A 15696-nucleotide genomic window follows, 5' to 3' on the forward strand; every position below is an offset into this window, starting at 1 on the left:
CAATAGGCGGGTAGGGTGTGGCTAAAGTAAGTAGGTCCCTAGGAGTGTGTGCCTTTGGGGTTTATGTTTTGTCTTTTGTGAGAGGAGCTCTTTCTGCTTCCTGGTTGCCATTTCCTGAGCCGGTTTTTCTCTGCCACACCCTTCCTCCATGATGTTTTGCCTCATCTTGAGACTGGAGCTATGGAGTTGGTTGACCATAAACTGAATCTCTGAAACCTTAAACCAGCATAAACTGTTCCTCCTCTAAATTGTTCAGTTCTTATCAGGTCTTATGTTCACAGCAACAAAAACGTAACTAAAATAATGCTAAATTATAGATCATATTTTGAGTAACAAGAATCTAGAACTTCCAAAAGTTCAAAACTTTTGTATGCATCAGATTCATCTATGAGGTCTGGTGAAAATAAAGGCTGCTGTATTCATTCCCAGAGTATTTTTATTTAGTGGGTCTGGGGTTGAGTAACAGAATGTGCATTTCTAACAGATCCTAAAGGATGATGATACTACTGGTCCAGAGTTAAGACTTGGAGAATCACTGAACTTAATCCCAATAAGATCTCAATCTTCCATAGAGAAAAGAGGCAAATCATCATGAAGAGATAGAATCAAATTGTCATCCATCTTGTCAACATAATTGAAAGATTCAAGAAGACAGCTGATAAGTTTAAGTATTTAAACAAAAGATTTTTAATTCTAAAATGTCACATCTTTCCAAATGTCAAACAAATGTAAAAATGTAATACAAATATTTTGAGGCATATACACAAGATATAAACCCACACTGAAATAATTTGGGATGAATGTCTATTCATCAGAAGACACCTTAAAAAATGTTTCAGAACAAGTTATCAACTGGGAGAAGACATGTAATATATATAATTGACCAAGAGTAAATATGAAAAATAAATTCTATAAATATTCCAACAGAAAAATGAGCAAAAACATCAACAAACAGTTCCCAGAAGAGAAAAACATGTACACCAAATTCAAAAACAGATTCTCAAGCATAATAATTAATAAATCATATAAGAAAGAACATCACCCCATTGATAAATGCTCAAATAATTAGTAAAAAATTTAACACGGATTATAGAAAAAGTTTCTTAGTAAGCTTCCAATACAAAGCAACTTCCCCAACTTGGTAAAGTATATCTATCAAGGCATGAAAGCAACTATCATGCTTGACTGTGAAATGTTAGAACTTCATTAGTCAGAAACAAAGACACCAGTGCTAACACGAAATTTATTTTCAATTGTCTGGACTTTTAGGCAATAAAATGAAATGAGGGGGGAAAGTGATGAGGCATGGAAATGTCAAAAATGACTCTATATTTTTTTGAAAAAGAAATAGTAATAAATCTACCAGGTGGTAAATTTTATGTTAAATGTCCAGAAAGCATTAAAACCTCAAACTCTATTCTAATACTCTCCTTTCCACTCTGTGAATATGTAAAACTGATGGAAAAAATTGATCATCCTACATTTAGAGAAATAATTGACTATTAGAAAAGCCTATATATTAGATTTTAAGATCATAAAATATATGAGAGTTTAGTATAAGGTAGTTGATGGTAAGATCAATATACAAAAATAAGTATCGATGTGCCACAATTAACTTAACCATTCACATATTTAAAAACATGGCTATTGCAGATAAAACTGCTATAAATATTTGTATATAGCTTTTTCGTGTGACTGTGAGCTTTCATTTCCCTGAGATAGATCCCATCCCTAGGGGTGCAACTGCTGAGTCATATGCTAGGTACATTTCTGACTTCATACCAAACTGCCAAAATGTTTCCCAAAGTAGATGTGCCATTATATATTCCCACCAGCAATATATGAGTTGATATAGTTTTATGCATCCTCACCAGTATTTAGTGTTGTAACTATTTTTTTATTTTGGTCGTTCTGATAGGTATTTCACTGTGTTTCACTATGACTTTAATTGTATTTTCCTAAAGGCTAGCTAATGTAATAGAAAATATTTTCATGGGTTTATTTGCCACTTATATATCCTGTTTAGTTAAATGTCTCCTCACATCTTTTGCCTCGTTTCTATATGCTTTGATTTTTTTGTTCAGTTTTGAGATTATTTACATACTACAGATAACAATAATTTGTCAGATATGTGGTTTGCAAATATTTTTCCAAGTCTGTAGCTTGTTTTTGTTTTAAAGAAATATATATATATATATGTTTGTAATGTATGTGTAAATGCACACTCTATATGTATTCTCTTAATTTCTCTTAACATATATATATATAGTCTTTTTAATTAGAGTTTTATAGTTATACATAGTACTTGGGTTCATTTTGATAAAATCATACATACACGGAGTTTGATTTACTCCATTTCAATACGGGTTTCCCTCCCTTTTTCCTCCTGCATCCCTCCACCTATTCTCCTTCCTTTCTACCCTACAGATCTTCCTTTTACTCATTTATTTATTTATTTATTTTTGATTAGTGCTTTCTATATGTACATAAAAGTGAAATTCCCTGTAATATATATATATATATTTATATAGTACATAATGTTATTTTATTAAATTCATTCCACATTTCCTCCCCTTTCCCTTCCTTCCTCTCTCCCTCTTGATTTCCTTCTTCTACCTCACTGATCTTTCCTATATATTTACAATATCTGACCCCCAATCTTCTTTCCCTTATTTTGCTCTGTCTTCCACATATGAGAGAATTGAATTTTTGAGTCTGTATTATTTCTCTTAGCATGATATAATTGCATTCTTCTTTATGGATGAGAAAAACTCATTGAGCATATAACCACACATTTTCTTTATCCATTCATCTATTAACAGCATCTGGGCTAGTTTCATAATTAGGCTATTGTAGATTGTGCTACAATAACCATTGAAGTGATTTATTACTACAGTATGCTGATTTCAGTTCTTTTGGATAAATACCAAGGAGTGGGATAGCTGGGTAGTATGGTAGTTCCATTCTTAATCTTTTAAGGAATCTCCATACAACTTTCCTGAGTGGTTGTACAAATTTGCAGTCCCACCAACCATGTATGAATGTATCTTTCCCCACTCTCCCTCCCCAGCATTTATTTTTATTCTTGATAATTGCCATTCTGACTAAAGTGAGATAAAATATTAGTATAGTTTTGATTTGCATTTCCCTTTGCTAGAGGTGTTCAATTTTTTTTTTTTTGTATATTTGTTGGACATTTGAGTTTTTTCTGTTGAGGAATGTCTTTTTAGTCTTTTGCCTATGTATTAGTTGGATTTTGTTTTGTTTTGGGAGTGTTAAGTTTTTTGAGTTTTTTATATAGTCTGGATATTAATACCCTGTCAGAGGAGAAGCTGGCAGAGATTTTCTCCCATTCTGTAGGCTCTCCTTTCATGCTCTTAATAATTTCCTTTGCTGTGCAGAAGCTTTTTAATTTGATGCAATCCCACTTATCTATTTCTTGAATTTTAGGTCATCTTGTTTAGGAAATCAGTGTCTGCACCTATGTGATGGAGTGTTGGCCCTGTATTTTCTTCTAGCAGTTGCAAACTTTCTGTTCTAATTTCTAAGTTTTTGATCCACTTTGATTTCACTTTTGTGTAGGTTAAGAGATAGGGTCATTCTTCTATATATGAATATCCAGTTTTTCCAACACCAAACACATAAATTCTTATCCCTTAACACATATATATTTCATTTTTCTTAAACACATATCATTCTCTTAATTTCTTTAACTTATACATGCTTAGATTTTTTTAACCATTTTTAAAGTTTTTTTATTATGGCATTATAAGTTATGCAAAATAGTGGAGTTCATTCTGACATATTCATAAATGCATTTAACATAGTTTACTCCATTTCAATGCCCAGTAAATCCTCATTCTCTCCCCCTTTTCATTTCCGATTCCCTTCTACTTTGTCTTTCTTCTATTTATTTTTTAAGATGGTACATTATAGTTCTATGTAAAATTGGAATGCATTGTGATATATTCATACATGCACATAGCATAATTTGGTCAGCTTCATTCCCCAGTTCTTCCCTTTTCCCTCTTTCTTTTCCCTCCCCATTGGTCTCCACTTCTATTCTACTGATCTTCCTTCTAGTTTCATGAGAACTCCTTCTTTTATTCCTTTTTCCTCTATTACTTCCACATCTGAGAGAAAACATCCAACCCTTGACTTTCTGGGACTGACTTATTTCACTTAGTGGAATATTCTCCAGTTCCATCCATTTACCAGAAGATGCCACAATTGCATTCTTCTGTATAGATGAGTAAAACTCCGTTGTGTACATATACCACATTTTCTCTACCCAGTCATCCTATTGATGGGTATCTGGGCTGGTTTCATAACTTGGCTATTGTGGATTGTGCTGCCATAAACACTGAAGTGATTGTATCACTATTGTATGCTGATTTTAATTCTTTTGGATAAATACCAAAGAGTGAGATAGCTAGGTCATATGGTGATTCTTTTTGAGGAATCTTCTTTCCAAAGTAGTTGTACTAATTTACAAATCCACCAACAATGTGCTGTGTCATTTTTTCCCTATATCTTCACAAGTAATTATCACATTCATATTCTTGATGATTGCAATTCTAACTGGGGTAAATGAAATCTCAGTAGTTTTTTTTTTGTTTTTTTCTGTTTGTTTGTTTGTTTTTGTTTTTTTGCAGTACTGGTGCTCGAACTCAGGGCCTTGTGCTTGAGAGGCAAGCACTCTACCAGCTGAGCTATCTCCCCAGCCCCTCAGTAGTTTTTGATCTGCATCTTCCAGATTGCTAAGGAAGCTGAACTTCCTTTCATTTATTTATTTATTTATTTATTTTGCACATGAATGTTGGTCATTTGTAATTTCTTTTCTTTTCTTTTTTCTTTTTTTTCTTTTTTTAGATCGGTTCTCACTAATTTGCTTAGGGCCCTTGCTAAATTAATGAAGCTGGCCTTGAACTTGTGATTTTTCCTGCTTTAGCCTCCTGAGTGACTGGGATTATAGGATGTGCCATCATGCCCAACTTTGAGATATAAATAGAGAAACAGATAGATAGATCTATATCTACCTATTTCTACATACATCCTGGTTATTAGTCCCCTGACAAAGGAATAGCTGGCAAAGATTTTGTCCCATTCTATAGGCTCTCTATTCACACTCCTGTTTTCTTCAGAAGCTTTTTAACTTAATGCCATCCCACTTATTGATTCTTTTGTTTTGTCAGTTCTTTACACCCACTCCATGTATATGTAATATGTCAAAATACATTCTACTGTCATGTATATCTGAAAAGAACAAATAAAAACTAAAATCAATAAGAAATCTGTTCCTGTGCCAGTATGGGGAGTGTTGATCCTGTTTTCTTCTAGCAATTTCACTGTTTCTGGTCTAATTCCTAGGTCTTAGATCCACTTTGAATTGATTTTTATACAGGGTGAAAGGTGGGAATCTAGTTTCATTCTTCTACTTGTGGATATCCATCCAGTTTTCCTGGCACCATCTGTTAAATAGATTAACATATGCTTTCAGCACCTTTGTCAAGTATCGGATGACAGTTTCTAAGTGATTTGTCTCTGTGTCTTCTACTCTATTCCATTGGTCTTCCTATCTGTTTTGATACCAAGACCATGCTATTTTGGTTACTAGAGCTCTATAGTATAATTTGAGATCAGATATTCTGATGACTCCAGTCTCACTTTTAATACTCAGGATTGTTTTGACATACATAGTCTGTATGATTTTAATTCTTTTACTCTTATGAGATTTATGATTCAAATATTGTCTATCTCAGTGTTTCTTGGCCACCTGAAAATAATGTATAATCTTCTGTTGTTGGGTATTTTTCTAGAACACTCTGTTGGTGACTGTTTCATAATTATCAATAGATCCTTTTACTTTGTGGTGTTGAGTTCTTGTATTTTCTTGAGGATTCTCTAGTTTTCTGTCAGTTGATGAGAGAGTTGTTGAAGTCTACAACTACAATTGTAGACATATATTTATCTTTTAATTTTTTATTAGTTTTTAGCCTCACATATTTTGCAACTTTGTATTTTTGATGCATACGAATTAGAGTCATTATGTATTATTGATGGGGTAATCCATTTATCATTATATAATGAACTTCTCTGGTAATTTTCTTTGATCAGAAACCTGTCTCATCTGATATTAGTATAGTCATTCCTGACTTCTGTCAAATTTTGCATAATATATCTTTTTCCATTATTTTACTCTTAAACTACCTATTTCATTATATTTAAAGTGATTTCTCATAAATGACATACAGTTGGGTTGTGATTTTTAGTCCACTGTGCCAGCCTCTGTCTTTTAATTGGTAAATTAGATGATTTATTATTTACATATAAGTATTGATTGTTTCCTCCATTTTTTTTTATTTTTCTATTTTCTTTTTCCTTACTTCCTATGTGTTACTTGAATGTTTTTAGAATTCCATTTTGATTTTTCAATAGCATTTTTAGTGTACTTTTTCATACAGCTGTTTTAGTGGTTGCTTTAAGTATTACATAATTTACATATAACTTCTCAAAGTCTATTTGTATCATAATTTTACAAGTATGAAAAAAATAGAGAAGTTTTGCTTCCTTTTACATTCTCTTACTTTACCCAGTATGGTACATATCTTAAATATTTTCTCTAAATATATTTAGAACATCAGTTTTATAATTTTTCATTCATTTATCAATTTAGAAAAGTCAAGCAAAATAAAGTCTATTCTATTTAGCCTTATTTTTTTATTTGCCATATTCTTTCTTCCTTCTTCCATCCTTTTGTTACTTTTTAAATTGTTTTCCTTCCTTTAAATTGTTTTTAAATTGAGAGCTTCCTTTAGTCATTATTTTAAAGGAGATCTTCTAATAACGCATTCTCCAGTTTGCCTTCATTTGAAAATGTTTTAGCTTCCCTCCACTCTCTCCTCCATTCTTTAAGGATACTTTTGCTGACTATAATTCTGGTATGACATTTCTCTTTAATCCTTGAAATCTGTGTGCCACTGCCTTCTGATATGGTTCCATGATTTTCTAGGAAGAAACCTGCTGTTATTCAAATTGCCTTTCACTTAAGGTGTCATTTTCCCCTCACTACTTTCAAGATTTTTCTTTGTTTTCAGAAGTTTGACTATAATGTGTCTTGATATAGATTCATTTGGGCCTTTTTTGGTTCAGTCAGCTTATTTAACTTGTAGTTTGTGTCTTTGGGCAAATTTGGGAGATTTTTGGCAAAATTATTCTGCCCATTCTTGTTTTCTCCTCCTTCCAAGACTCTGGTGATATAAAAGTTATTCAGTCTATTTTTTCTCTACTGTTCAAATTGGGTAATTTCTATTGTTTTATCTTTCAATTTACCGATTCTTCTATTCCTTCCATTCTGCTGTTAAGTCCATCTCTTATGGTTTGTTTGTTTTTAATTTTAGTTATGGTATTTTTAATTTCTAAAATTTTCATTTAGTTCTTTGTATCTTCTATTTCTTTGCTGAGACTTTGTTTCTTAGCTGGAGAGTTTTCATGCTTTTATTTATTTCATTCATTGTCCTGATGTTGGCATCCATTGATTGTCTTTTTTCCCATTCAGTTTCAGAACTTCCTGGTCTGAGGTACAATGGTGACATTTTAAAATAACAACCTGGAAATTTAGGATATTTTATACAGGAACTCTGGAACTTACTTAAACCTATTTTAGTTATCTTTACCTGACATCACTCCAGCACACCAAATAGGTACAGCCTCATTACTGCAAAGTAGAAGAGAAAGACAAAGTGCCCACTGGCTTCTGTTGATAGATGAAGAGGGTCTTTTCATTACAGCCAGGGAGTTCTGACTCATCTATGCCTTCTCTGTCACCTTCCTGACTTGAAGGGGTTAGAGTGCCTTGTTATTCCTGTCCACATGGTCTGTCTCCACTGCCACTAAAAATCAGGAAGGACCTCATTACCACCTTGTGGGAATGAAAGTCATGGCTTCCTACTTGGCATCTTGGACATCACCCTCATGGGGAAATTGAGCTGCTTCTCTACAGTCCAGAAATCAAGATTCCCTACTTAAGCTTTGCCGGAAAGGGTGAAAGTAGAGTGAAACCATGTTTTTACTATGGTACTTAGCTAATGTAGAGTAATTGCCTAAAAGTTTTCTGTCTTGCTAGGCTGCCCCTTTCCTGGTTTTTTTTACTAGAAATAGTGGGTTTTTGCTAAAGATTTATTTATTTATTATTTATTTATTTTATTTTATTGTCTGTGTCCATTGTTCTTTTCAAGTTTCTGGTTTCTTCAGTTCCAAGCCTGAGATATATAAAATAAAAGGAAAACCCAGGGAACTCACCACCATGTCATCCCCTAGTGTTTGTTTTCAATATAATCTCCAATATTGTTATTTGCACTTAACGGAAAAAAAAATAAGTAAAGGTGTGTCTACTCCATCTTCCCAGAAACAAAAGTGTATAACTGAAATTTTAAAAAACTGGAAAGTACCACCAAGTTATTATTAAGGATTACCCATGAGGATAAAAGTGGAATTTAAATAGTGGAGAGGGTTGAATAGACTACATATATTTCTATATTGTTTTCAGTATTTTTACAAAAATGATGTGATACTTTAATTTCTACTTTTTCCACTTTTAATAAAAATTTCTCAAAAAGATTAGCACACGAACATGTGAACAGACAAATATAAGACTGACAGCTTCCTTATTAAGCAAACTAATAGAACAGAGAATGAGTTATCTTAAAGTTTAATGTCTTTTTCCCATGAGTAACAAAACCATTTCCTTACATTCATAATCATGCTTCTCTGAAGATAGTTTTTAAAATAGTGGTATGTAAGTACACCTAGCTCTTATCTATACCCTCCTTTAATCTAGTTATCCTAGTTAGCCACAGCAGCAGTTTTATCACCAAAGTATTAATAGGAATAACTCAAAATGATATGCATAAAAGAGTATAATCTTTGTGATGTGAATTTTATAGCACATACTTTTTTTCTAACAATAACACACATCCACGTAGATCCCTGATAACAATATTACTACTTCTACTAATCCTACTAGCACTACTGTAGCTAATAATAATGCTGATAATAAACAAATACCCTTTGAATAACCTGATGTGGACCAGACAGCTGGGAACAGCGTGGAGCCGTCAATTATATCCACTCCATAGTGGTGAGAGTATTTTCTTTATGGAAAAGACAAAATATACCTGACAAAACTTGACATTGTGAGCTCAGATGTAAAATTAGTTAAGAAAAAGTGTCTTTACCTGCCGTATCTTTAGATTTGTTTCTCCATCCAGATTAGCTGTTGCAACATAACACATCGCCTGAGGTTCGCTAAGGAAAGTAAAACAAATGTTATTGAATAAATGTCTCTTCACTAAATTGTTTTCCTAATAATAGAAAGTATGAAGTATCACTCATTGAAAAAACTATAAGCAGCTATTTCCAGAAAATATTTGCAGACTGATCCTACCAGCCTAAAATTCATCCTATAGAATGGCTCAGTACCAAAGATCCCACCCGTACGATCCTGTGTGGCTGCTCTTTAATCTCAAAAAGAGAAATTGCTGAGGATGAACAGATGTTATATAGTTCAGAACATCTGAGGTCAAATCTAAAATTCAGTCATTTTCTAAAATGAGTCCATCATGATTCCCAAAGACTCAAGCTTGACGGCCTTTAGAATGAAGTCACATTTTCCAGGACAAGTACAGAGCAGATTTGAAGTGCTGAGACTGAAATTACAATTGAGGCTTCTTTGTTACTATTTAACCTTCACAGCCAGGAAACCAAGGCATTGAATTAACAGACATTTGCCTTGACAGATTTTATAGCATGTCTCATGCCAATTCACTTATAAAAACTAATCATTTTGAAGGAAAAGCTACAACAAATTAAAAAAAAAATTTTCCACTGAAGTTTATTGAGTCTTAGGATCTGAAAGTATCACCTTTGATTGTATCTCATTCAAATATCAGGTGTAAAATATAAACTGTCCTGATTTAACTAGCCAAGACCATTATGGTAGCTTTTTCCTTATCTGTGGTTTGCTTTCTGTGGTTTCAGTTTCCTGTCATCCCAGAATATTACATGGAAACTTTCAGAAATAAACAATTCAAAAGCTTTCAACTGTTCACTGTTCCGAGAAGCCTGATGAAGTCATTGCCCCACTCCCTCCATCTTGCTGGGTCTTGTCTGGAATGTGAATCAGTCCTTTATCCGAACATTCACAGTGCATGCACTACTCGACCATTAGTGACTAAGTAGCCATTTGGCTTCTTAGATCAAATGTCACAGAATTGCTGTGCCTGTGGTCAAGTAATCCTTACACAGTAGTCTAACACTATCACAAGGCCTATATCATTCACCTAACTTCATTTCATCACAGAGGCACTGGATCTTACCACATCACCACGAGAGATGAATATAGTACGCCAAGATATTTTGAAAGACCACATTCACATAACTTTATTACAGTTTATATTTTATTGTTGCCCTATTTTGGGGGGAGAGTCTAAGAAAAATGATTTTGTCCTGCCTTTCTCTGCTCCCCAAATAAGATTGGTTCAGTATTAATTAGTACTTTATCCAGAGTAAAGATGAGGCAAAGGAAGTCACACCAAAAAAAAAAAAAAAATGACATAGATATGATAAAAACAAACCCTCTTGTGTTACATCACTGGCCTCCTGAATCAACCCCATTCTCTGAGACAAATCCAAGTGGGAAACAGACATCAGTAACAGTTAAGTTCCTTTATCAATTGTGTTAATGTATTGTTTGCAAAAGAACAAAGTGCAACTGGCAGAAAGGAGAGCTTATGTAGGAATTAGTTTTTTTTAGAAGTTTAGAGAATGGCTCCAGAATTAATCTCTCTCTCTTCTCAAGAAATCCGTGCTCCAAGATAATGTATGTCCAGAAGATTGTAAACATTTTTTGGATCTCTTTGAGATGATTGTGACTTCTTCTGGGGATCCAGCCTGCCAAACATGTTAAATGCAACCGTGTTCGTTACTGTGATTACCCACCATCACCCAATCTACCACATATTCTTACTATGAACATGGGGAATAGGATCTCCCAGAGGACCTGCCATTGGAGCAAATGTGGAGCTGGTCAAATAGGACCTAATGGGAAGGAAGTACCTCCTCTGGGGAATGTCTTTCTAAAGTTCCCTCCCAAACAGCTGCCAAATAAAGCAGTATAGTTACACAAAAGGAGTAGACACTATATTTTAAAACTTGGGCCTAACACAAACCCACACAGTGATCCTGAGTAAATCACTTAATTTCTATGTTGAGGCTGCATGCTCTTAGGAAGAGAATACCTCACAATTGCCTTGATACTGAAATAAGTCAACATGACATTTTTAGTTTAATCAAATGTCCATAGGGGCTGGGGAGATAGCTCAGCACTGGGGAGTGCTTGCCTTGTAAGCACAAGGCCCTAGGGTCAATCCCCAGCACCCCCCCCAAAAAAAATGTCCATAGAAGTTATAGAAGGGATGAAATCAATCTAAGCAACAGAATAGAAGAAAATATATCCAAGGAAATTAAAGGTAAAAAATTATCAGTCAGGGGTGAACAAAATATGGCCCATAGGCTGCATATAGCCCCTGCCTATTTTCATAAATACTGTTCGATTGGAAGACAGTCGTACCTGGTGGTTTACATTGCCTATGGCTGCTGCTGATGTTACAAAGGTGGAGTTTCAAAAGACTGCATGGTCCACAAGTTGAACATATTTACCATTTGTTCCTTTCTAGAAAAATGTTTGCAGCCACTGGTTTATCATGAGGTGAAAAGAATAAAGTAGGGGAGAGTATCCTCTGCTCTTGTTTTCTTAAAATTTCCAATTCACAAAACAGTTCCTTAAAAGCCTTTAACAGAACTAACCTGGAAGAAATCAGGATCATGTCTGCAGGAAGGAATTCCCCATTCAAATTCTTCACAATGTCACCCACATTTACCTTTTAAGCCAGGAGAGAGAAGAGGGAAGGGTGAACTTTAAAAGCACACATAGAATCAAAATGTGTAAATGTCCTCAAGAAAAAGTACAATATAAGAATCGTTTAGTCATCCCAATAAATTTTGGCTATGTTAGAGCGATTTTATTTACTGATGAATCCATTTGTCTAAAACAGTTTAACCAAGGTTGATTCTGCCCTCCCCATCAAACTGGAGACATTTGGCAATGACTGGAGACTATTTTTATTGTCACAACTGTGGGAATAAGGGAGATGAGGCTATCAGCCTCTAGTGAGCAGAGGCCAAGGATGCTGTTAAACATTCCACCATGCCCAGGATAGCCCTACCACAAAGAATGATCCAGCTGCAATTGTGAATGGTGCTTGCTCTAGAATGAAATGTTAAGAGATACAAAAGGGAAGAGATATTGTCTCTGCACTGATGTGTTATTCATACCCAGTCACACTGTAATGCCTTGCTTATGACCTGCTTTTCTCAACTGTTCTACGAGAACAGAGAAAATCCCTAAAAGACAAATCCCTATGAGAATCTTCCCATAGACTTTACATCATTCCTAGATGATTTATAATACCTAATACAATGTAACACTATGGAAATAGTTGTTACATGATATTGCTTAGAAAATGACAAGGGAAAACATCTGTACGTGTTCAGTAAAGACAAAATTTTCTTTTTGAGTGTTTTCCATCTATGGTTAGTTGAATCTTTGGAAGTGAAACCTGCAGATGCAATATTATGGTTTGAATGTGAGGTGTCCCCCAAAAGCTCACATGTGAGACAATGCAGGAAGGTTCAGAAGAGAAATGATTGAGTTGTGAGAGTCTTATCCCAATTAGTGAATTAACCCCTGATGGGATTGATTGAGTGGTAACTGGAGGCAGGTGGGATATGACCAGAGGAAGTGGTAATTGGGCGTGGCTATGGGGTATATATTTTGTATCTGGAGTCTTTCTCTCTGCTTCCTGATCTCACATGAGTTGTTTCCCTCTGCCCCACACTCCACCATGATGTTCAGCCTCACCTCATGCCCCAAGGAATGGAGCTGGACTTCTATGAACTAAGACCTCTGAAACCATGAGCCCTCAAATAAACTTTTCCTCCTCTATAATTGTTCTGGTCAGATCCCGCCAAATAAAGCAGTATAGTTACTGCTTTATCTATCCTTTAGTCATAGCAGCAAAAAAAGTTGATTGAAACATGTGGAGAGTGAACTGTATTCCTGCTCAAGTGAGGAGACCCTTAAAAGCTACATTATGTCTTTAAAGTTTAGCAGACAAGTTCAGCCTTAGAAGAAAAATAAAAATTGACAATAAAACATTCACACCCTATATAAAGTTCACATCGCAGTAAATAATAAAGTATTTATAACATATAAACAACTAACTTATAGCAAGGTCTTAAAAATACTGTAATAAAACAAGTTACAATTAAAACTAGATTATCCCACAAAACAATATCTATGTAGAAACTTATGTACCCTAGGACCTAACAGCAGTCCTGTGATTACCATCACATCTCTTACAAACTTTTTTCTTCTTTGTCCATGGTAACCTTTTTTAAACACCTCATGTTTAAAGTGCTTCACTTGGTTATAGCACCATATGGATGGTATAGAAAGTATTCAGAGGAACAAAAATTCTGAGTCCCTGGTTTTGGCTGCCTAATTTGATCTGCCAGTGCAAGGCATTGGGGATAAATTAGAACTCAACTCTATCCTCATTGTCTTAGTCCATTTTCTATTGCTATGACAAAATACCTGAGGCTGGGTACTTTATAAAAAGAGGTTTATTTTGTCACAGTTCTGGAGAAGTTCAAGAGCATAATGCCAGCATATGCTCAGTTCTGGTGAGGGCCCCCTGGTTGCATCAAAACATGGAACATGGCACTATGGCAAGAATATGTGGAAGACATCAATGTTAAGACAGGAAGGCAGAGAGATCCAGGAGCCAGACTTAATCTTTTGTAACAACTCACCTTCACATGAAATAACCAGGCTCTCACAAGAACTACATTAATTCCTTCCAAGGGCCCAATCCCTAATCACCCAACCCCTTTCTATTAGGCCTAGTCTCTTATTTTCCACCACCTTAACACTAATGCTCTAGGAAACAAGCTTACAGAAAATGATTCTTTAGGGGACAAACCACAACTAAACCAAAGAAGTCATTTTTTAAATTTGGTGCCGGGGATTGAACTCAGGGGCACTCAACCACTGAGCCACATCCCCAGCCCTACTGAACCACATCCCCAGCCCTATTTCATATTTTATTTAGAGATAGGGTCTCACTGGGTTGTTTAGCACCTGCCATAGCTGAGGCTGGTTTTGAACTTGCAATTCTCCTGCCTTAACCTCCCGAGCTGCTGTAATTACAGGCATTCACCACCATGCTCAGCCCATAGAAGTCACCCTTTGCTCCGCAGGAAGTCTACCCTGCAACCTCACTTCTGCTCCTCCCCCTTGATTTCCTGTTTATAGGAATCAGACTGCCAATCACTGATTCAGCTCTGCTAAGACTGTCCCTAGAAATGGAACATGATCTTTGAATGGCTTATTTCTCTGAGTCCAATGAGAGGAACAAAATTCAGTCATTATTGGGTTACCCATTTTACCTCACTTAGGGAAAGAAATATTTGATGATACTTTAAAAATCAAAACATTCTTAAAGTTAGCTATCTGAAGACTTTTACATGGGTCATCAATGAATTACTGATGAGGAAAAAGCCAACATTTAGCCTCCAAAACAGATCTAAGCCTTTAACTTAGATATTGCTATGATTTGACTATTTGTGTCCCCCATAATTTATTATGCTGAGATCCTAATCTCCAATGTGATTGTATTAAAAAGCAGGGCCTTTGGGAGGTGATTACACCACCACAAAGGCAAATCCCTCATGATTGGAATTAGTGCCCTGTGAAGGGGGCATTATGAGCTGTCTCACCCCTTCCACCATATAAGGAGGTGGCTAGAAGGTGACACCTGTGGGTAAATGGGCCCTCACCAGACATGGTCAGTACCTTGATCTTAGACTTCCAGACTCCAGAACTGTGAGAAATTAATTTTTTTTGTTTATGGTTCACCTCATCTAAGTATTTCATTATGTCAGGGCAAATATTCATGACAGCATTCCCAGAGATACTTACCTTACAAAATCTGACTTGTGCCTCCGCACAACAGTTTTAAATTATTATCTTTAAACATTCTACGCAATGACACAGATAATGCCAAGGTTTATCAGAAAGTGTGTTGACTTTCAACCAGACAGAATTGAGTTCAAGTTCCAATTCACCACTTATTAGCTGTGGGACCTGAGCAAAATACTTATTCTCTGGGGTCCTCTATTTTCTCACCTTTAAAATGGGGATAATATGTTTCTTGAAGATATGTTTCACAGATAAAGATCTGTAATCTTAAATACAAGGTAGTGGCTTATTGCAAAGTTTAAAGTTAAACTACAGTCCTACCTCTTTCCACTTAATCACATGCCATGAATTCTGTCTGAACACTGAAAAAGAAATAGATATTTGTTTTAATTAAATTATTGCACTAGGTAAAGTCCACCCAAAATCATTTTAGAATGCCTTTTCCCAAAAACTAAAAAGTTTTCTTTATAAAATTTTATCTTTGTTAATTTAACCTTTACATATATTGCAGGAATATGTAAGTTGTGCTCAAATGAGTAACACTAAAATAGCATAATATATATTATATTTTGATATACTGATAGAGGGACAAATAG

At 35.0% G+C, this 15696-nt stretch overlaps 1 protein-coding gene across 1 annotated transcript in view; it reads right to left on the reverse strand.

Moving 5' to 3' along the window:
- LOC306658961 (phospholipid-transporting ATPase IB-like) overlaps positions 1–15696 on the reverse strand; it is a gene marked incomplete at both ends in the record, with an annotated part of 142477 nt that overhangs the window by 103909 nt on the left and 22872 nt on the right. Inside the window, 3 exons of the mRNA XM_079136233.1 lie at positions 9237–9306; positions 11866–11939; positions 15422–15462. Of these exons, the coding sequence (XP_078992359.1) occupies positions 9237–9306; positions 11866–11939; positions 15422–15462 (185 nt within the window). The remainder of the gene's footprint in view (positions 1–9236; positions 9307–11865; positions 11940–15421; positions 15463–15696) is intronic.

Source organism: Sciurus vulgaris (genome assembly GCF_902686455.1).
Source record: "Sciurus vulgaris genome assembly, chromosome: 4".
Classification (NCBI taxonomy): Eukaryota; Metazoa; Chordata; class Mammalia; order Rodentia; family Sciuridae; genus Sciurus; species Sciurus vulgaris.